Source organism: Drosophila tropicalis, unplaced genomic scaffold, assembly GCF_018151085.1.
Source record: "Drosophila tropicalis isolate 14030-0801.00 unplaced genomic scaffold, ASM1815108v1 contig_87, whole genome shotgun sequence".
NCBI classification, from domain to species: Eukaryota; Metazoa; Arthropoda; class Insecta; order Diptera; family Drosophilidae; genus Drosophila; species Drosophila tropicalis.
The window spans coordinates 254,631-276,761 of record NW_027173365.1 but is presented as its reverse complement, the minus strand read 5'-3'; the positions used below and the strand labels follow the sequence as shown (position 1 = coordinate 276,761).

General features: G+C 36.8%; 6 protein-coding genes across 7 annotated transcripts; all 6 read left to right on the top strand.

Moving 5' to 3' along the window:
- The first annotated feature begins 6,014 nt into the window (after positions 1-6,014).
- obst-H (obstructor-H) lies at positions 6,015-7,089 on the top strand. The gene is made up of 4 exons (XM_068298863.1): positions 6,015-6,341; positions 6,384-6,629; positions 6,693-6,930; positions 6,995-7,089. The coding sequence occupies exons 1-3, from the start codon at positions 6,015-6,017 to the stop codon at positions 6,894-6,896; spliced, it is 777 nt and encodes a 258-aa protein (XP_068154964.1). The 3' UTR covers positions 6,897-6,930; positions 6,995-7,089.
- A 219-nt stretch (positions 7,090-7,308) lies between these two features.
- Positions 7,309-7,812, top strand: LOC137583735 (chondroitin proteoglycan 1). The gene has a single exon (XM_068298847.1). It carries the CDS (start codon positions 7,309-7,311, stop codon positions 7,810-7,812), a length of 504 nt encoding a protein of 167 aa, XP_068154948.1.
- A 170-nt stretch (positions 7,813-7,982) lies between these two features.
- On the top strand, positions 7,983-8,543 carry LOC137583752 (uncharacterized). The gene has a single exon (XM_068298864.1). The coding sequence runs from the start codon at positions 7,983-7,985 to the stop codon at positions 8,541-8,543; it is 561 nt and encodes a 186-aa protein (XP_068154965.1).
- A 167-nt stretch (positions 8,544-8,710) lies between these two features.
- Positions 8,711-9,605, top strand: LOC137583734 (uncharacterized). Its single transcript, XM_068298846.1, has 2 exons — positions 8,711-9,331; positions 9,399-9,605. The coding sequence occupies exons 1-2, from the start codon at positions 8,711-8,713 to the stop codon at positions 9,603-9,605; spliced, it is 828 nt and encodes a 275-aa protein (XP_068154947.1).
- Positions 9,606-10,644: 1,039 nt separating this feature from the next.
- On the top strand, positions 10,645-11,572 carry LOC137583733 (probable chitinase 10). Its single transcript, XM_068298845.1, has 2 exons — positions 10,645-10,699; positions 10,743-11,572. The coding sequence occupies exons 1-2, from the start codon at positions 10,645-10,647 to the stop codon at positions 11,570-11,572; spliced, it is 885 nt and encodes a 294-aa protein (XP_068154946.1).
- A 4,448-nt stretch (positions 11,573-16,020) lies between these two features.
- On the top strand, positions 16,021-21,922 carry LOC137583730 (BAG family molecular chaperone regulator 2). Of its 2 annotated transcripts, XM_068298840.1 has the most exons (5): positions 16,029-16,186; positions 16,537-17,060; positions 17,526-17,546; positions 17,620-17,762; positions 20,970-21,922. In XM_068298840.1, exons 2-5 carry the CDS (start codon positions 16,801-16,803, stop codon positions 21,344-21,346), a joined length of 801 nt encoding a protein of 266 aa, XP_068154941.1. In that variant the 5' UTR covers positions 16,029-16,186; positions 16,537-16,800; the 3' UTR covers positions 21,347-21,922. The 2 variants fall into 2 exon arrangements, with proteins under 2 accessions (XP_068154942.1, XP_068154941.1); XM_068298841.1 differs by lacking the exon at positions 16,537-17,060 and having other exon boundaries at positions 16,021-16,492.
- The last annotated feature ends 209 nt before the right edge of the window (positions 21,923-22,131 follow it).

Genomic DNA, 22,131 nt, shown 5'->3' with positions numbered 1-22,131 from the left:
AGCCAGCTAACAGACACAGCAATGAACGTTTTCACAAATGCTTGTGTAATATACATGTGGGCAATAGGGATGGGCGAGGGTATGTAAGAGGGAATGACGGTATGACTAAGTATATACATATGTATACAAAGATATTTCACGTTTGTATGTACATACATATGTATGTATGTATGTGGTTTTATGTGTACATAAATACATACATACATATATATGTTTGTATGTATAAACATTTCCTAACCTGTAAAGTCCCAAATCCCGTCGTAGACATAGAATTAAAAATGAACAGATCAATGAGCTTTCATCTTTTTTTTTCGGCGCTCGCTTTTTCGAATAAATATTTATGTACATACATATGTATGTATGTATTTGTACAACAATTTTTCTATACCGAATCACAATCTTTTCATCGTCATCATCATCATTATGATCAACAACATCAACTAACATCAATGTGCATTTCTGTGAGTTTCTGTGTGTGTGTGTGTGGTTTTGTTGTTGTGCTATAAATGAAATTTCATTTGTGTGTAATAATAATTCGTCATGCTGGCCGCATTTGAACCCGCATCGCGTAGTCGCCCCGCCGAAGTCCGCCCCTAAAATGCCAAAAAACAAGAAGAAGAAGAATGAAAACGCGAAATCGCTCTCTTATATGTATGTACATATATTCTCTTACATGGCAAACACTCTTTTCGCTACTACGATCACTGCCAGCGCCGCCAGCGTCACTTCAAGTGGTTTTTACAGTTATATAGTATATAACTCGTACATGGCGAGAGGGAGGGAGATACATTTGTATCTTTTGGCTCTGGCACAAATATTTTTCGCCACTGACAACTTTTTTTTTTATTTGTTATTTTTCTTTTCATTATTATTATGTATGTATGTATGTATGTACGTACATATGTATAATATTATTTGATTTGTGAATCACATAAAAAAAAAAAACGGGTGTGAGTTTAGGTTTAGTGTTCGAGGGAAAAAAATACAAATACAACTTTTGGGTGTACATATATGATGAAGAAGAAGAAATAAAAGTAGGGTCTGTTCGTCTGGAGCGACAACAAATAATATTTATGTATCTGCAATAACATTTTAATCTATAAAGAATAATTTAGAATTATGCCAGAATTTTATATATGTACATATGTATGTATTTTTTTTTATTCTGTTTTGTTTTAGTGATTAGATGCCTGTCATGGCTCTAAAGCTAACATTTGACTTGAAATTCTAATGACTTCCTCGATGATATGAGATGAATGAAAACTAAAAGTCCGTGCTAACTTTTCCTCCGTCGAATATTCAGTTAGCTTAGGTTTTGTCTTTTCGATGTTAATGATGTGATTGCACCACTATACAAAAAATCGAGACTTTATACTTTTTTTTTCCAGAAAAAATTTAAAGGTTTGAAACCTCTACATGAAGAAAATATCAGTTAAAGGCATTACAAGGATATAAAAAAGAATTTAAAAATGGCCCATAAATTTAAATATTCAACAAGCTTTGAAATGTTTAAAGGTTGTAATAAAGACGGAATCGCTTCTGACCTCGTATATTTGTATTCTTGCTCAGCACCGACAGGCAACTCGATCCGTGTGAACACTAATATCTCGGGGACTACAAAAGCAATATTTTGTGATGTGAAACGCTTATCAAGTTTTCGAAATTTTTGTTTTACTTGATCCACGGTATACCAAAGATGGTAGGACGACTAATTCACATACATACTTCATTTAACACTATTATTTAGTTAGTTGCTGAGCATCGGATTAAGTGCTTCTTTCTCGGTCCCGCAATATTATTCGGCTATTGTTATAGCCGAAAAAAATACATTTATCGAAAGGGTCTTAATATCAAGTTGAATGGTCGTTTGCCATGGATTTCGCTTACATACTTTTTACACACACATTTGCATGCATATGTACATATACATATACATATGTACATACATATGTATGTGTGTACATAAATTTCTAGTTGATGATAATTTCGCTACAGGACCTAGATATCAACAATGGTACATTAAATGCTTATCTTTGCCTTGAGGAAATGAATTACTCCCTCAAAAACAAAAAGAAATCATTAGCCATTCACAGCAGGGCGTTATCGGCAAATATTCTCTTTAGCATATATTTTACCTACACATAAACCGACGACATATTATGTACATATGTATGTACACACACAATTGATGTCTCAAATTTTTTGCCGCCACTGTATGAAAACCGAAAATAGAAATTTACGAGACAATGCTTTCGTAGCGAAAAGTGAAACGATAAGGTAAATTTATAACTTTTATTTATTCTGTACATTGTTTTCATGTTTAATGTAAGGCTATAATTAGCTACAGATGTATGTATGTACATGTATCTTGGAAACGTTTAAAGAAAAGTGTAAGTAAAAGGTAGAACTAAACCAACTTCTTTGTGAAAACCACATTCTCACCCGTTTTTGTGTAGATATTTATGAATTATTTGGGTTATTTTATGATTTTTGAAGTATCTAATTGTTGGTGAAATTTTAAATTCTATATAGCGAATCTGGGCGGACAAAAAAACCAAATCAAAACATATGCAAAAGTTTCAATATTATCCTGTGGCTATCTCAGATAGTTTTATTTCTCGAAATAAAATTGTTTGGCATGCAAAATTACTTTAAAAAGTTTGTAAACGATCTGTCGAATAGTTTTTACGCTAGGATTTTCCCGGACTTCAAAAATCGCTTTCAAGTTTGAACACTTAAATATCTACACTGCTTGGATGAGGCTTAAATTTCATGAGATCCAACTTGTTGACTATTCAAAACATTGAAGAGATCCCAAGCCACTCCCCAAGCTCAAGCCTTAAAATTGGCCATTTAAGCCATCCAAAGTTAACTTCCTCTCGTTACCTTTTGTCATTCTTTTTCTCCAAAATGTATGATACACTGCAATTCTCCTGCACGTCTCTAATCTATTGGTTGTTTCGGATGCCCTTCTGGTTTGTTGGGTATCCACTGTTCTTTTTGCCAGTCACTAGTTGTTGGGATATGCGAGGAAGTTCTAAATACAATTTATACCCTGCATAAGTGATTTTCTCAAATGAAATTTGGTTAAAAATGTAGACCATCTTTAACCTTATACGGCATATCCGAATTCTTCAACAGCAAAACAATCCTTATTCGGCCATCTATTTGCTGGTCTGGATCAACAAAATATCCTTCTAGATTGTTAAAAGTGCCGAAATAATCCTGGCCCTCTTCATCTTGGATCACTTAAAAACGAAGCGATTAAAAAAACGATCACTTACTATGTTGTTTCCCACGAGATTATTATAAATTTAAAATTAAAAAGTATAATAAGTAAAGATTTGACGATCGGTCGTTCATATAGCTTTAGATCAATACTGTATCTGGTTTCTGCAGATAGTTCGATAAGAAGAATTTGGGATTTCATATGTATAGCTCACATTGAAACAACAGGCAGAGAAATAATCTTGTTGAATACTTTCCTGTTTCTTTTGTGATTATCACCAAAATAGTTATTTAATTAATTAGAACACAGAATGAGATGTAATTTTGCCATATTTGATCGAAATCGGATGACTTTTCCTACAACATATGACAAAGGTGCAGTCACCTATAGAAAAAAGTAAAGAATCATTTACAAGGGTATACAGACTTTGGCACGGCCAAAGTCGGATTGGTCCTTTGGTTAGAAAGGAGAAGAAGAAAATAATAAAGAATTTTGGTGTGAAATTGATCTCGACATTGTCGTTTTTCCCCAAAAAGCTAAACAATGAAATTGACACATGTGTATGGTAAGTTAAATACACAATTTAAGTCATTTATATCTAGATGAAAGTAAACAGATATTTCGTTTCGTCTTTACAACTGAGTCCACACAGGAGTCCCTCATTCCCATATTCATACCTGTTGCCATACCTGTTGCCATTCATTCTCCTAGGCATTGGAGTTCTCGTGTTCGTCGTCGTGTGCATTGAGAGACCCTTTGTTTGATATATATTTTCATCCGTTATTATTGTCCATCTGTCAGTTTAAAGCAAATATATTATCGTTTACAAGTAAAAAATTGGTTACGTCTGCACTTGTTTAAACAATTTCAATATTGTTTATTTTTATACAGTGCACTGTATGTATTTAATGCATACATTTATATGTATGTGTGTATATATGTATGTATAACCAAACATACATACATATATAAATAAGCATATATATTTATTTCAGTTTCTTACAGGTGCACGATAAAGAATGACCAGGCTTCGGCTTGGTAGTCTTTGTCTTATCGTTTTTATTTTAGAAATGCTTGACAATAAATTAGATTTTGTGTGCAAATTCTTCTAGTCCACTCAATGGTCTGCCATGATCAAGCAAAATTCAAAGAACCAAAAGGAGGAATAAGAACAAAAAACTAGAAATATTTATATGAGTATATTGGTATGAAAAATTCCCGCAGTCAAATCACAAGTTTCTTGTGATTTATATCATAACAGAGAGACCAAGGGAGAAAGAGCCGGCCACACGTACCGAGTTATGTATGCTCTGAAATTTCGATAAGAAAGCGTCAAGAGGACATACACAGATTGAAAATATTGGTCCCTAAAAACTGATTGGGTTAAATTCTTACTATCTATGTATGTATGTATGTATGTATGTACATATGTATGTATGTATGTATGTATGTACTATTGTGGGCAGACCACATAGACCATGGCTAATTATGACTTTTATCAGTTGAAAACTGTATTAAGTGACTTCAAGCTATCAACTGATTCCCCTCTTCAAGCGATAACCATCCTAGATAATACTGGTCCGGCAGAACTTTCATTTGAAAGATTTCACATTCTGCGAATTTCATAATTTGAAGGCCCTTTTAAATGGATGTTTTAATTTGATCGTGATATCGTAAAACGGACGGATCTGCAGATAATCTTCCTCTTCCTAGAGATTTGGAGTGTTTGGTAGCATACAGGGTATCATTTAAGTCGTTGCCATGACATTGCAAAATTATTGTATTTACCTCTTAGCTGAGCATAGCCGCCAATTCATTTCTTTGACTCTCAATCTTCATAAGCAAAAATACGGCCAATGCGGTGTTTGTGTTGAGGTCAATGATTTCTGTTGCGTTGTTTTTTCACGCTTTTGACGGTTTTTTTTTTTCGTTGTTGTTGTGAGCATATTGAATATTAATTTAAATTAAGTCAGTCGTCTAGCCGACTTCGGCATACCATGCACCAAGTAAACGAACTGTTGTAACTTGAAAAACCAAATTAATCCATATGCTATCCTGCCCACAGCACATTAGCACTCCGCTTTTAACTGACCCGGCTAATAAAAAACGTTTTTACGCATAATCTGGCTAATCCGATTTTAATATGACAAAAACTTGATCTCCTTACATACGAAGTTCTAGAGATCTAGCTGTCTATGCGGACAGACGGATAGGTAGTCATGTAACTTGCTGCTGGTCAGGAATGTACCTATGTACATACGAGACTGTTACATACAATTTGGAGACCTTAATATACATGAACCTTTTAACCCTATGAGTGCATGGTATAAAAAGTTTTGTGGCTTATGTAAACATGTATACATATACACTCATACAAACACGAATGTTCAGCAAAAATCAAAATAATAATAATCTAAAAAGAAGAAAAACAACAACAAAATCAAAATGTAATGATGACATAATTGCAGATATATTTATGTAAGTATGTATGTAAGTATGTATGTATGTAGTCGGGAACGCAACTCACGCATATGATATGCTATCTAATGATTCATGGTCGCCCTTTGCTATCTGTCAATTGTCATCAATATTTTTGAGAAATATCTCGAAGGCCTAGTGAGGTGTGATAAGCAATGTTTCAGTTTCAATTTTGTTTTTTTTATTAATTAGACTAAAAAGAATTGCTTGTAGAATGGCTGAATTTTGGGACGAAAAAAGTTGCCATAAATATGATGCAAATACCATGGGGTGGCTTCAGTAGAAGAACCGAAATCGTCGTAACGAAATGTGCAAATATCTTTTGTGTTTCTTAGTCGTAGGAGTTGGCCTGTTATGGAATCACAGGGCAGTTAGGGCGGAAATCTTCGACGAGTGCGCCGATGAAGAAGATGGCACGTATGTGCAAAGCTGGGAGAGCTGCCAATCCTATGTGTATTGCATGGGTGAAGATTCCGGCAGGGGGGATTGTGATGATGGAGAGTATTTTGATGCGGATTCGGGTAGCTGTGATGCTCGAGAAAATGTTCGCTGCTTCCTAGACGAGGTGGACGAACCACCGATAGAGGAGCCCGATGACGAAGAGCAGGTGGAGGAAGAGGAGGAGCAACCAGAAGTGGCTCCAAGCACTTCAAGGCCGTCAACTCGACCCGACGAGCCAACACCGCCAACTGTGACTGAGCCTAATGCCGAAGTGGATTTCCTCAACATAGCTCCCGTGGTGAAGCCCACTTGTCCCATCACTGATGATCCCAGCCAAGTGATACTCATGCCGAGCAATGACTCATGCACGGACTATTATCTCTGCTATCATGGACATGCCATGGAGATGCATTGTACCGATCAATTGCATTTCAATTCCTTTACAGGCCAATGCGATTATCCAGAAAAGGCTCATTGTCTGGTAGGAAATCGAAGTAAAACTAATCCATTGATCCGTTAAATCCTAATCTGTTTGCTCTTTTAGCTTGAACGTCCTTCGGCACATAAGTGCTTGCCGACCATGACGGACTTCTTTCCGCATCCGGACAATTGCAATTACTTTTATTACTGTATCAAGGGCTTCCTGACGCTTCAGCAATGCCCCTTCTACTACGGCTGGGATGTCCAGAGACGAAGTTGTGTGCAAATTAATGTGGCCGAGTGTTATGGCAATTCACGCCGGACGTAATCCGGACTGATGATGGCGGGAGGAAAGGGTCCATGTAAGCTACGTATGTATGTCTTTATAGATGTACCTACATATGTACTGATTAAAGTTGTTTTCAGGGATCCTCCTAGTTTAATTCATAATCGAAATCAAATAAGATACGGGTTTTCCCTTTCTCTGTAATCAATGAGCAATCCTTAAACACTCAACAAAAAAAAAAAAAAAAAAAAAAAACTTAAACCCAAAAAAACACACTAGATAAAAAGCGAAATAAGCGTAGCGAAGAATTTTATTAGAGCTATGTTCTTTGTTTAGTTGATAAATTGATAAGTTACTTACATGAGTCGATTAATTAAATATAACTAATTTAAAAGACACTTCTCTGAGCTATAAAAAGCTAGATACCCGTCCCTGGTCTGTACACACATCGAAGATGAGCCAGTCCCAACGCATTAAAGTCGTTTTGTTCATTCTGTGCGGCGTTTTTGCCGTTGGCATCATCGGTCTAAATATCCCGGAATGTGATGACCAAGTCGGATTAATCACTAATACGCTAACGAATTGCTCATACGGCTACATATATTGCAACGGCAGTGATTCCCAATATTGTGTGGACACTGGAAACTGTAGTGAAACTTATTTCTGCAATGCTACAACAACAACAACGATAGCAACAACAACTGCAACACCCACAACACCGGCTGCTAATGTTAGTACAACGAGCAGTACTAACAATAATAGCACCCTTAGCTCAGCGGAAGTGCGTCAAAGGTGCCAATCAGGCGTTACGGGAAAGTATCCCTATCCCAATAACAGTAATTACTACTATAATTGCATCAATGGATATCTTCTGGTAGAACAGTGTCCCTTCTGCTACTCGTTCAATACGGACAATGGCACCTGTACAGGCCTAATGGCGAATTGTTCATTTAATTAAGTTCCATGTTGTATCAAATCTTTCAGACACTAAGATACAATACAATAAATTGATTTTAAAACGAAGTATTTAAGTAGCGTGTGCATCTTATCACATTGTTAGATTTTTGCTCCACTTATAAAGCGAGTGTTATTGGGGAATCGACGCAACAGTTCTTCGAATTTCTGTGGATGTGGAAAGTTTTGTTACCGCTTCTTGGCCTAATGGCAGGGCCGGGAGGACTACAGGCCGAAGTTCTGCAGGAATGCGAAGGAGTTATCATCTCCCGCATACAAAATTCCAATCCAGATTGCAGTGAATTTGTCTATTGCAATGGCGAAGACTCCTTTTACTGCAATGGAGATTGTCTTGAGCCCGTTGAATGCTACCGATCCGAGTCCGAGTCTACCACGTTACAACCACCGATTGCGGCACCGACAACACCACCGACCCTAATAACAACAGTCCCACCAACAGTGATCCCCACAACTCCGAAAACTACAACAACCTCAAAGATAGGAAATATGTCTACGACTAAATCCACAAGCCGTGCGGTAAAGACAACCACAGAGTTACCTTCCACTGATTTCCAACTGCTTTGTAAGATCAAGGGAGACAACGCTGTTTATCCGTATCCAGCGAATCCAAACTATTATTACCATTGTATAGCAGGTTATTTACTCCTGCAACAGTGCCCGCAGAATTTTCATTTTGATGCGATCCAAGGTCAATGTATTACAGTAGCAACATAACCTTATCAAATGTAAGATTTCCCCAAAATAAAGACATGTTTCTAAGCAAATTAATTTCTGATAACTGAGTCGAAAACTAATTTAAGCAAACAACGTCAACAAAAAACCAAGTACATCGAGCTCAGCACTGCAGAGCGTAGTCTTCGTTTAGAAACCTCAGTGTCAACATGCTGTCGCCCATGTCATTTTTGTGGCTCTTTGGATTATGTACCCTACTTCTCGGATGCCTCGGTGATATATTCGAGGAGTGCAATGAGAGCAACAACGGCATGTATATAGCTTCCTCAAAAAGCTGCGCCCATTATATCGCCTGTGAGGGAGAGGATTCCTTTGAGGGAGAGTGTGGAGAGGGTGATTATTTCAATGCCCAGGACCAAGTTTGTGAGCTAATGCTCGACATGGACTGTCGCACGGGTTCAGCTGTGCAAGCAGAGCCGGAGTCAGAACCAATAGAAGGAAGGCCAGAACAGGAAGTGGTGGTACAGAACACAACCTTGTTGCCCACTTCCATAGCTGTTTCTACTCAATCCTCGGCAATATCACCAGCCCCATCCAATGCATTGCCTTCAAATATAATTTCAACCGCCACACCCTCTGTCATTGTTGTAGCCACTGTATGTCCAACTCAGGACAAATTAAACCAAATCGTCCTGCTTCCAAATCCCAATTCTTGTACGGATTATTTCATTTGCTACCATGGCCAAACGCAGGTCATGAGCTGTTCCCCCCAGCTGCACTTTAATCCCTCGACGGGCAAATGTGATCGACCCGAGAACGCCAAATGCCTGGTTTGTGGTGAATTGTGGTGAAATTCGAATCAATATTCAACATGTTCTTCTTCTGCATCCTTCACAGGCCACAAACATAGGTGCTCGCGAGCAATGCAAGGCCCATGTTGTGGATGTCTATCCGCATTTGGATAACTGCAACTATTTCTATAATTGCAACAAGGGATACCTGATGGTGCAACAATGTCCTTTCTCGTTTGGCTGGGACTACGAGAAGCGTTCGTGCATGGAAATTAATCACGCTAAATGCTATAATAGTAGATCAAGGGTCTAGTTTAAACAAATATATTAATCAAATAATAATATAAGCCTACAACATGTATTGTATATTAGCATCAAACTTGATACATTAAATGCATTTATTTGAAATACAAAATCGCCGATTCCCAAAATTCCTAAATGCGTTGAGAAAATGTTGTAAGGGATAAGGGATAAGGATTCATTTTATGTCTTCCTATGCTAAAACGGTTGCTTATCATGGCAAATATGTAAATGTATAAGAAAGGTTCAGCTAAGTTTGTAAGTCAATGCATTTCCCTTATTCCTGTTTATGGTTTGGGCAATTCCCAATTCACCGGGCTCTACCTCTTGTGATTTTCGACATTTCGGCAGACGCAGATTTGATTATATAACACCATACCTTTGTATATACATATAATCGACTGAACAGGTTGGAGTTTTCAAAAGACGTTTCGCAAACGGCCTTTTACTATATATTAGCCATGAATGATGAAATGCCCTTTACTTCGCATGGTCTCTATTTCAAGGCCATCTTAGCCAAAAACCGATCACAATACACTACAATTCTTAATGAATCATAGGTCTTATGATAAGTGATAACACTCAATACTATGTATATTCCATATCTGTAAAACAACGTGAACCTTGAACCATGCGTTTGTACTGGAAACATCTTCACAGAAATGAGCCAATTTTTTTTGCCAACATAATTAATTTTGTTATTGTTATTGTTGTTCGTTTTTTTTTTATTTATGCGAGCTAATCGCAAAGTTTTAGTTTTCTGCAGGTGAGACTGTGAATATGTTTTCGTGTGAGTGGTGAAAAATTAATAATGCAGTAGGGCCAATTAGAAAATATTTTATCTACATAGTTCTTCTTCTTTTTTTTTTTTTTTGGCAAAATACTGTCAGTTGGTTAGTTGTTATCATCTTTGATTGACACGCAGTTGAAAAATGTTAATTACCTGATGTTGGGCGAAGAGGTAGACAGAAGACGACTTATTCTTCTGTTATGGCAAGTCGACAATATAAGTTCAAAAGATCTGTCGAAATTAGAATAAAATTGCCTTGAAGATGATTCGGAACTATTTCTATCTAGGTGCTATACGCTATTTGAGTCCATATTTAAGTGAGTCTTTGAATGTACAAATGTTTATTTCATTACATTTTAGTGGCTCTGGTGACTTTCGCTGGAGTAGTGTCAGATTGGGCTGCTCCGGCTGCAGGTACTGGATGGAAACCTTTCAAGCCAACCAATTCGGTGACCATTCGCCAAAGTGCCAGCAATTTGTGCACGAATCACTTGTTCGGTGAGTTCGTTGAGCACCCCGAGGACTGCAGAATGTTCTTTCTGTGCATGGAAAATGGGGATGCAGTGCTAGCTTCTTGTCCCAGCACCATGCTATTCAATACAGAGAGCAGACTTTGCGACGCCGCTGAAAATGTGCGTTGCAGCAATGCCACCAATACGATCTCCCAAAATCCTTCGGATACCGAGCAAACAAATGACCTGGTAACTGATGCCGCTTCTTACTGTGCAAATCTGTCGCCATTGCAGTCAAACGATCGGATTGTCTATATAGGCAGCTCCACCAGTTGTGGCAATTATTATATTTGCTACTACGGCCAGGCCATATTGCAGGAGTGCAGTGAGGAGTTGCATTGGAATGCGATCACTGGTAAATGCGACATTCCAGAGAGAGCGCAGTGCACCGTTGGGGGTGAGCAGACGCCCCCAGATTCGACTGGTAATGGCAACTCAAGTCCGCCTGGGGACGGAAATACGGCCAATGAGTTCATCCATTGTCCTGCCTATGGCCAGCATTTGTATCCGCATATGAAGCGATGTGAGTTCTTTATTTACTGTGTCAAAGGCCACGCCACTTTGCAGCAGTGTCCTTTCTACTACTACTTTGATGTCGTCACCAAAAGCTGTCAATGGTCTCGTACGGCCTTGTGTGCTAGAAATCTGCAGTTACCCCGACAATTAAAACTTTCTTAACTCCGCAGTCGACTCTAAATTGTTTTATTTTAATTTAATGACTAAATATACAATGTGGCCATGCAGAGCAGCCAATTTCTCGCTGACCTCTGTCCAAAATGTTGACTTTAAATAGTGAAGTCGCGTATATTTAGCCCAGTCTCTATGTTCTTCTTCATTTGTAGGGGATGTCAAATGTCATATGATATGAAGTCGATCCGCACAAATTCAGTATGGTTTGTAAAAATTTTAAAGTGGCTAAAATCATAAAGTCAAAATATTCATCAAAACTCAACTCAATAACTCTCAAGATTTGATACATAAGGATATGAAGTCCTCAGTAGACAAACGGCCCAGTTACCTTGGACCTTTAAATAACAAGGATACACGATTGAGTTCCGGGGAAGTCTATGGCATTCTATACATCGCATCCTACATCCTACAAATGTCCTGTATGTAATAATAATTCTAAAGAAGGAAGAATATCGACACTGAAGTCATCAGCGGCTTGTTTCGATCAAGGCTTGTGGCTGTTTAACACGTCGGCCAAAAGTACAAGTTGAATTTTTGTATTTATGATTTAATCGAATAGATCAGAAAATGGAAAAAAAGTCAGCTATTTTGAAAACATCGATGTCAATGGCTTTGAAATTTCCTCCTCGTTGTGTGTTTATAACATCGGCTTAAGATCGATGTATGTACATATGTACATGTTTATGTCCGATGTTTTTTTTCGCGAATTAATCAAGGTTTCTTCTTCTCAGCAAACTTATGCTCTCGTAATCGAGTTCGACTTAAATGAAATTTAGTATGTCGATAAGTATTAGTTATTGTGATTGACTGCTATAGTTAATGAAGTAAGTCGACTCGTCGACTTGGGTACTTGTTTTTTGGGACTTGTTTTGTTTTTTATTGTTTTTACATGCTTCATACTATGTGCTATCTCGCTCACTCTACAAACACACGAGCACTCTGGCGCCGCCACTAGCCAACGACCGATTCTGGCCTTGTGGACCGCTTAGTAAAATCCATTTACACGTTTCTTTTGCATGTTTCTAGTCCGATTTTAATAATATTTGGTATGTTGGTAGAAATAGATGCGATAGTCAGAAAACTACATGAGGAAATCTGTTTTTTCTAAATTGCAGAGGCGGAAGTGGGCGTGGCAAAATATGAAAAGATGTATACTATGCGCGCATACTAAGCCAGTGTACATACTAAATTTAGTGAAACCGGGGGGGCGGGGCAAAATTTTAAAATAGCCAATATCTGCGCGTCTATTGAGCTGGTCTACATACCAGTTTTATGTGATTCCTGGGGGCGTGGCCAAAATTTCAATTAACTCTATACATTTACATAATACACGAGTATACATACCGAATTTGGTGGGTCTAGCTCTTATAGCCTCAGAGATCTGCGTGTTCATACAGACGGACGGACGGACGGACATGGCCAGATCGACTCGGCTGTTGATCCTGATCAAGAATATATATACTTTATAGGGTCGGAGAAGCTTCCTCCTGTCTGTTACATACATTTTGGCGACATTAATATACCATTTCACCCTATGGGTGTATGGTATAAAAAATTTTTTTAATATTAAGGCGGAAGTGGGCGTGTCAATTTAATGAAGGCCGAATACATCTGATGTTTTGGCAATACATCTAAAAATATAAACTAAACCTCGATATTTTTTTTCTTCACTGCCCCTATCACCCTTATCGGAGTACATTGTATATACGTAATTTATATCAGTTTAAAATAAATTAGGTATGGTCTACAAAAAGACAAATACATATATACATATGTACATATATATTTATATTGACATTGAATTGATGCACTGTGGTTTTTCATTTTAACATACCCCGATCTTTTACTTCGACATTGCATCAAATTGAACCGCTTACAAAACCGATGGCTTTGAAATTCGATGAAAATTATGGGGTTTATATAATATCGATGTCTTTTGATTTGTTCCTAATATTTAGAAAATTTACTTCATATCTGTATCATTAAAAATAATTTTTGTTTCGATGAGTTTATGAATTCAACTTTATGAAAAATGCAGTAAGTCCTTTCGCCGACTTAGGTATACCATACACCAGTAAAGCAAATATTTTAATTTAATTAAACAAATGCATTTTTACATGCTTTTTACAAGCATATCTTAGTATCTCGCTCACTCAAGCATACGAGCACCCTAGCGCCCCCACCAGCCAACGGCCAACTCCGGCCTTATGGAAAAACGTTTATATGCATAACTCGACAATTTTTAGTCCGATTTTAATAAAATTTGATATTTTGCTGGATATTAGTATCAAATTTAAGTGTGCCAAATTTGATTGCATAAGGTAGACAAATACGGCAGATAATACATAATGTGCGAATTTACTAAGCAAATATACATACCAAATATGGTGTCTCTAGCTAGAATACTTTATGAGATAAGAGCTTTTTTTTAAATTGAGGGGGCGCAAAGGGGCGTGGCAAAAATTTGAAATAAACTCGACCAATTCACACACTACACGAGTCTACATACCAAACTTGGTGGCTCTAACTTTTATAGTCTCCGAGATCTACATATGTAAGTGTTCATACGGACAGACGGACGAACAGACGGACATGGGTCGGAGAAGCTTCTTTCTGCCGGTTACATACATTTTGGCGACTTTAATACACCTTTGTAAAAATTGTGCAATATTAGTATTCAGGGTTGTCGAGTTTTCAAAATTATTTATGTATAAAATTGTTTTTTAATGGCAATCTTGAAAAAAATAACATAAATTTGATTTGTAAATTGGTTTTAAGCTTATTTTAAATTAATTTATATGGCAGAGGCCTTTTTATTTTAAAACTTTTAGAAATACAAACGATGACTGTCAATTGTTCTTCCACCTTTAAATTTTGTGGTTGCTTGCGAAGAATAAAGTAAAAAGTGAAGGATAGATGCTTTTGGTAGAAGAAGAGAGGACTCTAAGCAGATTACAGTGTAAGAGGACCCTTGAAGTGAAATACTAGTCATAGTCATTATTAAATAAAAATGAGAACACCGATAGCCTTTTTATCAATTGCACTCTTCAATTCAATTTAAATTACAGAGCAGCGGAATATTCCTAAAGTTCACCAAGTTGTGTACAAAAATAAATTGACTTACATATTTAACATAACTGGCTTCAAGTTTACCCTCCAGAAATAAAAATAGTAGTTGGCAAACGCTATTTTTTATTTGGCTCGTTGTTTGACTGCCCTGGTAGCTAAATATTTTGCTCTAAATTATAAATTCGAACAGCCGAATGTTGTATTCAGAACTATATTTGTTCTATAAAATCAAGAAATATTGTAAACTCAACAATATTTTCGTTTGTTGAGAATAGTGCGAACAAAAGTTTAAAAAAGCCCGCGTATTCAAGAATCCAAAATTCGGCATTTGGCAACATCATCTCAAAATTGAATAGCTTTTTTGGTAAATGTTTACTATTACTACTCGAGATTTTAGTGTTGAAAAGTGGAAAAATCGGGTAAAGCTAGATTTCAGTGCTGTCAAACGCTATTTTTTATTTGGCGCACTGTTTGACTGCCCTGGTAGCCAAATATTTTAATCTAAACTCTAAAGTCGAGGAATATTCGGCTGCTCTGGCACCATCTCAAAATTGAACAGCTTTTTTAGCCGGAAACAGCTACTTTTAGCTATAGTCCCGCCAAAAATATTAATTTTCGGTAAATGTTTACTATTACTACTCGGGCCCAAAACGCGCTTAAACTACATAATTTTGGTATCAAACGAAAGAGAAAAATTGCACGAGCACGACTTCAGGTGCGCCTTGGCGATTTATTTCGTAGTTTTTGAGTAATTAACAAAAGAAAATTAATTTTTTTGGCGGGACTATAGCTAAAAGCAGCTGTTTCCGGCTAAAAAAGCTGTTCAATTTTGAGATGGTGTTGCCAAATGCCGAATTTTGGACACTCGAGTACGCGGGCATTTTGAATCTTTTGTTCGCACTATTCTCAACAAACGAAAATATTGTTGAGTTTACAATATTTCTTGATTTTATAGAACAAATATAGTTTAGAATACAATATTCGGCTGCCAGAGCAGCCGAATATTCCTCGACTTTAGAGTTTAGATTAAAATATTTGGCTACCAGGGCAGTCAAACAGCGCGACAAATAAAAAATACCGTTTGACAACACTGAAATCTAGCTTTACCCGATTTTTCCACTTTTCAACACTGAAATCTCGAGTAGTAATAGTAAACATTTACCACCCAAATTTATATAGTTAAAGCGCGTTTTGGGCCCGGGTAACCGAACTAAAATTTACCGTTAAAATGGCAACAGCGTTTACAGCCCAATATTTGCTACAAAGTTGCGCTTTGATCTAAGCGTGAAAGTCACCGGTATAGTGAATAGGTCACGTTTTACATACATTCGTATGTAGATAACTATTTATTCGTGTGACCATAGTAGCGACAGGGCTATGTCAAGAAAAAAAACATAATATTTAAACATAGTGAAAGAGGGGCAGAGCAAAATCGTTTCAACTACAAAATATGGAAGATTCAAAGGAAAATATTTGAAATAATAATATTGAGAAATTCGAATTGAGAATTAATATTATTGAAAGAAGCGGCAGGTAAACTATAAACCCAACAACGCAAGGCCAAAACGGTGATATTGAGCATTATATCGAAGCTCCTGGAAGATTCTGGAGCATACAGTGGGTGGCAGGGGTACCAGGCCAGACTTTGTGGGGCTAACCGAGTGGGAGGAAAATGTTAGGGAATTTTTTCGAGATTTTCCGCAAACGCCGTCGCTGCGACGATGGTGACGAAGTAGTGGGGAATGTGCCGCTGCCATCAGAGAGACCAGATGCTCATGATGACTCTGAATTGGTCAATGAATTTTGCACCAACAACAACCACAATACACAAATCGATAGGTAATTAAATACTATATTAATAATATTTTATCTCTTTCTTACAGTTTGCTTGTGTATGCGTGCGTGTATGTGAGTGTGCGTGTGCCCCAATGTGTGTGTGTGCGTGCGGTGTGTTTGAGTAAACAAAATCAGAGAGATCTGCGCGAACAGCAATCAAACCCACACACAAAGCTTAAGACATTAACAAAAAAAAAAAAAAAAGCAAGAAATTAAATCGACAGAAAAAGCCAAATTCAGTTGAAGACAAGTTTAACCGTACCCCTGACCAGCAGCTGAAGACTTATTTCACTCTGGATCAGCCGCAGGAGATGGATATTGATGTGCCCACAGTGCATCCAAGCGAGAATCACCACAACCACCAGCCCAGCAATAATTCCCCTGCTTTATCTTCATCCGCTGCCAACGTCTATCACTCGGAATCATCAATGAACTTTGATTATTTGCAAGGATTGCAGGCCGGATCCCATCTTGCCTCAAGCTCATCCTCTGCAGTCGGTGGCGGTAACGGTGGCGGTGTCAGTGCGAACAGCTCATATGGACTCGTCGACGACAGTAGAGCCATGGACAGGTTGTTATTTCATCCATCCATCCATCCATCTATCTATCTTTTTATACAACCATCCGTTTTACGGAATTTCATCCTCTTTCTTTGTTGTTCTACTTGATTTATCTTCACACTTGCTACCATTTCGTTTCATTTGCTTTATAAAAACGTAGTTATTCATTGTACACGTATGTACATATATACATACATATGTACATATAACGTATATTATGTCTATAATATAATTTATATACATATGCATATATACACATATGGTGCTAAATATTGGTGGTAGCTGTTCGAGTACGCCCACATAAGCTCAATGGTCTTGTGCGGGCGCCTCTTAATTTTTTTTTTTTCATTTCTGAATTTTGTTCATGTTTTTATTTGTATAGAAGATACCTTTATTTGGACAGCCTAACACATTCTAATTTTCTGCCTTTTTCTTTTCATGTCACTCGCATAACCCACATACAACACGTGTGATAGACCTTTTAATGCCAACGAGAGGTAACTGTTAAGTAGTACAGAATTATAATAGATAGATAACTGATTCAGACCTTCCATCCGTCTCATTTTACAGATTCGTTAGCATTATGGATCAATTGGATGCTCGCGTCGAAAGATTTCGAAAAGACGCATTGAATTTACAGGAGAAGAAAGACTACCTCTTAATGTCCATGGATCTCATCAAAAGCAATGAAATGCTACAGAACATGAGTGAAGGTAAGAAAAATGCGCAATATCTATTCAAGCACATACATATGTACATACATACGTGTGTGTAAATATTCAGTAGATGCCGCTTATAACGGTGCCAATTATAACGATACACTCAAGAAGATTGGGTTGGTATCCATGCATACTTATTACGAAAAAATGTTGACCAAAAATACTGCTTATAACGACAAAAAGTTACAAGAGAGACGAAAAGACTGCATAATACAGCAGCGGTCGAAACAAAGAGAGTGCGAAACCAGAGAGCCGGGGCTAATTTCGGCCTTGCCGAAGTTTGTATACTCTTGCAAGTTTTTTTTTTTACCCCCCCCTCTTACCTATATACACCAATGTGGATAAACGTTTTATTTTAAACGTCTAATGTTAGCGTCATACGCGAAAGATAGGCCTACAATCTTAGGCTGCAGCAATGCGGAGCATAAATCATTTCATCGTCGGTTTGCATGACAGCTATACATATAAGATAGCAATCCGATTTCGATTTAATTCAGCAAGTCCTGAAGGAGATATACTCAACTGAAAAACATTAACTTTTATGACAATAGCTTAGAAAATAACGAAGTTATTGATGAAAGTCACTGTTTACCACCGATCATTCCTATGGGAGCTATATGATATAGTCATCCGATCTTGATCAAAATTGGCACAGTCATTAACAGATATACATATTAAACTGCCAAATGTTTAATCAATGCAAAAAAAGCCTTTATTCATAAAAGTCACTGTTTTCAATCGATCGTTTCTATAGGCTAAATGATATAGCCATCTAATCTTGATCAAATTCATTAATTCACTCATTAATAAGTTTACAGAACTAACCAATATAAATATATTTTTATGACAATAGGTTAGAAAACAACGAAGTAACTTAGAAAAGTCGCTGTTTGTGACTTTGCCTTTTGTATAGCAATAGCTCCTATATAATATATAGTGTTTTGAACACCTTTGACCACAATTAATTTACCCTTCTGCAAGGGTATAAAAATATTAATGTATTTTTGAGAGAGTAACCTCGTTTCGACAAACTCATATACGTACATCATAAAACCCTCAATCTAAAATTACAGCTTTTATTGAAGGGGTGCACAAACAAGTTAAATAAAATGAAAATAAATTTATTAATAAAAAATGCAAGTCGTCTCGCCGACTTGGGTATACCATGCACCAAGGACTAGGACCTAGTTTTGCCGCAGCGCAGCCATCTCACATATGTACACTGTAAATGCTCGTGTGAGTTCGGCAACAACACTTCGAAACAATTTGATTTAGAAAAAAAATGAATGATTCTCAAAAAAAAGCTGGTTATAACGCATTAAATAAAAATATTACGTTACCTTTATGACATAATTTTAATGCATTTAAACATTTTGTGAAACATTCTAAACTAATTAGAATGAAGAAAAGTTTGTGTTGCTATGTACACAAAAGCAAAAGACTCATTTCTGACTGATTAAAAGTCCTCGTTACTAGTGAAAACCGTTTATACGGCTTTCATTTAAAGTTGAATTTTTCTTTTCTTGAAATTTGGTACGTCGGTGGACCGATTTTTGTGACAGATTTCAGCGTGTCAAATACTACAAGTTTACATTCGAAATTTGGTTTCTCTAGTTTTTTTTTTATCGGAAAGTTATTGAACTTAGATGGTACTCAAAAGTATTGGTAAGCAAATCGAGTTTTTACCTTCGAAAAATGTGGCCAGTAAAAAGTCCGGAAATAAGTCCAATCAGGTACATTTGGGGCATCTTTACAGCAAATGTGTAAGACCTTAAATGAATTAAAATTGATAATTGTCCAGAAATGGGCAAACAGGTTACAAACCTTACTAATTTCAAAGCCCAGTCGATTGCAATTCCTTGTACAGCATAGGGACTTCATTTCAAATAAATAAATTTATTAAACTTCGTTTAATTGTTTGATTCATTGCATTGTTCGTTTGTTAAAAGCGAAAAATATAATTGAAAATACTACAGTACGAACTAATTTCAATATCTACAACCTGGGTAATTAAAAAAAAGGATTAATTTAAGTACAGTATATTTAAGACAAACAAGAGGTACCAAACTGGGAAAGAGTATATTCAACATTTCAAAAAGTAACTAAACTTGTATAACTGGACAATATTAGGTAATAATTTTGGTCCCGTGAGTATCGTTATAACTGACATCTACTGTATCATGGAAGCTAAATTCGGCAATGCCGAAGTTTTTTCACCCTTGCAGTTTTTAACCATATGCTGGCCTTTACCAGCGGTCGACATTCATATCCTCTGGGAGACGTTAACTTTCGGCAGAGTTGATTACGTTTCCCACAGTATTTCGATTTCTTCATCTTGCTCCTAAATCGGATTATCCCCTGCCCTCGTTTTCTCTATTAAGATTGATGACTTCACTTTTTAGGACGGGTTGGCTCTACTTGTACATGTGCATAAATGTATACAGACGTTCAAATCTCGGGTTATCTTTCTTGCGGATTTATCGGCTTGTCGTCTGACTGCTCCTTTCGACTGCTGACTGCTGACACCTCTGACTACTGAACACGGACTATTGACTTCGACTGCTGCCAATCTGCATAAGGGAGTTGCCGACATGTTGCAACTGCCTTATCCCATCTCACATACATGTATACATAACCTCTGTCTCTTTCTACTTCGCTGGATTCGCAATTTCTGCCTTTTGTCTTTTACACGACTTAAAACAAAACATTATGGAAAACCCAATTTCTGTGTTTGTTTTTTTTTAAAAAAACGGCTTATTCTCTTCGAAAGATCCTAGTTTAGCTCTTAGCTCCTAATGAACTAAGCATATCGTCGTATTCGATATCTCATATTGACCAGTTAATAAAACGTGGGCAGTTTTTCTCAGCGCTATAACTTTCTGACGACGACTTTAAAAAAATCCTTTTAACCATAATTTGTGCTAAGGGTATAGTTCCAGTTTATGAGAAACAAAAAGATATCAAGACGAACGGACGAATAACAAAAAAACATGGCTAGTTCCTCTCGTCTAATTAAGCCGATCAGCTCAAACATGTGGCCAATTTTATAATAATGTTGGCCAGGGTATAAATATAAAATATAATATGGCTTTCTGACTTATTAATTAATTTCACTTATTTATGCAAATTCTAAAATATTTTATGCTAAAATTATATTTGCTTGTTAATTAATTTTCAATAAATATTTTCGTTGTTTTGCAGCCGAGCGGGAGGAGATCATGTTGTACATTCAACGGGTTAGCTCACGATTGGGCACTGTGGAGCTAAATGTGCGCACTGTGCGTGATAATTCCCAGGAGGATTCCCTTAGTCAGATAAACGCTTTAATCGACACAATGATCAAAATGGGCGACCCCGTGATTGCTCGACAACGATGCCAATTATATTTAAACGCCTGCTGTAGCAGCACCATGGATCCGTTTGGACACATGGACGCCGTTCCCGAATCAGATTTGGGACCGATTGACAAAAAATTCGAGAGTGCTCTGCTGGGTTGCACACTGGACGATCAGAAAAACATAAAGAAACGATTACAGGCATTGATGGGATATCTAAATAAGCAAACTGTTAACAATTAATTTCTGATACACTAGTTTTCAAAATTTCATGTTGTGAAAAGCTTCAAAATGAAGACTTCTCCACAGTAATTTGAGGTCGGAGAACAACCAATTTGTCATCCGTTTCGAGACTTAGGTCTTAGGCACTTGCTTTGTTAAAAGCACATTTACTAATATTTCTTTGTAAATGTCTCGTTCACCAATATGTCTACCAATATTTCTATCATCTTTGATATAGAAATTGCAGCTATTGAATTGTCATTGTATTACATAACCAAGGTACATAACCGAGATAAATCAAATGTATTTTTGTGTTATTCCCCCTCAAGTTACTGTAAAACTTTTACATTTTGAATGTGTAAATTAGTGAAATTGATTTAGAATTACATTTTATTTTGTCCGAGTTAAAAAACCAAAACCAACGTTGAGCGATGTACCCTAACATACTTGAATAGCATTATTAAACCAAAAACAAAAACTAACACGCATGCATATACATATGTATGTATGTATAAGTTACACAATATAATAGCGAACAAAATCACAAAAACAAAACCTAGAAAGAAGGAAAATTAAATTGATAAATTTTCAACTTTAGTTTGTCTGTCTTTAACTTAATTTTAGTTTAAGTTTGCGAATATGTTTTTCCACAGCGTATGACTGTAATTGACTTAAGCTAGCGATGGCTATAAAGGGTCTCTTAAAAATCACGCAAAAAGTAGTTTTGATAGGAAACAGATTTATAATTTATATAGTATACCGTAAAGGGTTATAAATGGAATGGCATCAAAAACAGATTTAAAGAC

Bases quoted from the DNA above. Each gene is read 5' to 3' on its own strand.
- LOC137583730 (XM_068298840.1), top strand. From the start codon at position 16,801: ATGGATATTGATGTGCCCACAGTGCATCCAAGCGAGAATCACCACAAC. The intron at 17,547-17,619 runs GTAACTGTTAAG...CTCATTTTACAG, and splicing joins CCTTTTAATGCCAACGAGAG to ATTCGTTAGCATTATGGATC. The intron at 17,763-20,969 runs GTAAGAAAAATG...GTTGTTTTGCAG, and splicing joins GCTACAGAACATGAGTGAAG to CCGAGCGGGAGGAGATCATG.
- obst-H (XM_068298863.1), top strand. From the start codon at position 6,015: ATGTGCAAATATCTTTTGTGTTTCTTAGTCGTAGGAGTTGGCCTGTTA. The intron at 6,342-6,383 runs GTGGCTCCAAGC...CGACCCGACGAG, and splicing joins AAGAGGAGGAGCAACCAGAA to CCAACACCGCCAACTGTGAC. The intron at 6,630-6,692 runs GTAGGAAATCGA...TTGCTCTTTTAG, and splicing joins CAGAAAAGGCTCATTGTCTG to CTTGAACGTCCTTCGGCACA.
- LOC137583735 (XM_068298847.1), top strand. From the start codon at position 7,309: ATGAGCCAGTCCCAACGCATTAAAGTCGTTTTGTTCATTCTGTGCGGC.
- LOC137583752 (XM_068298864.1), top strand. From the start codon at position 7,983: ATGTGGAAAGTTTTGTTACCGCTTCTTGGCCTAATGGCAGGGCCGGGA.
- LOC137583734 (XM_068298846.1), top strand. From the start codon at position 8,711: ATGCTGTCGCCCATGTCATTTTTGTGGCTCTTTGGATTATGTACCCTA. The intron at 9,332-9,398 runs GTTTGTGGTGAA...CATCCTTCACAG, and splicing joins CCGAGAACGCCAAATGCCTG to GCCACAAACATAGGTGCTCG.
- LOC137583733 (XM_068298845.1), top strand. From the start codon at position 10,645: ATGATTCGGAACTATTTCTATCTAGGTGCTATACGCTATTTGAGTCCA. The intron at 10,700-10,742 runs GTGAGTCTTTGA...ATTACATTTTAG, and splicing joins CTATTTGAGTCCATATTTAA to TGGCTCTGGTGACTTTCGCT.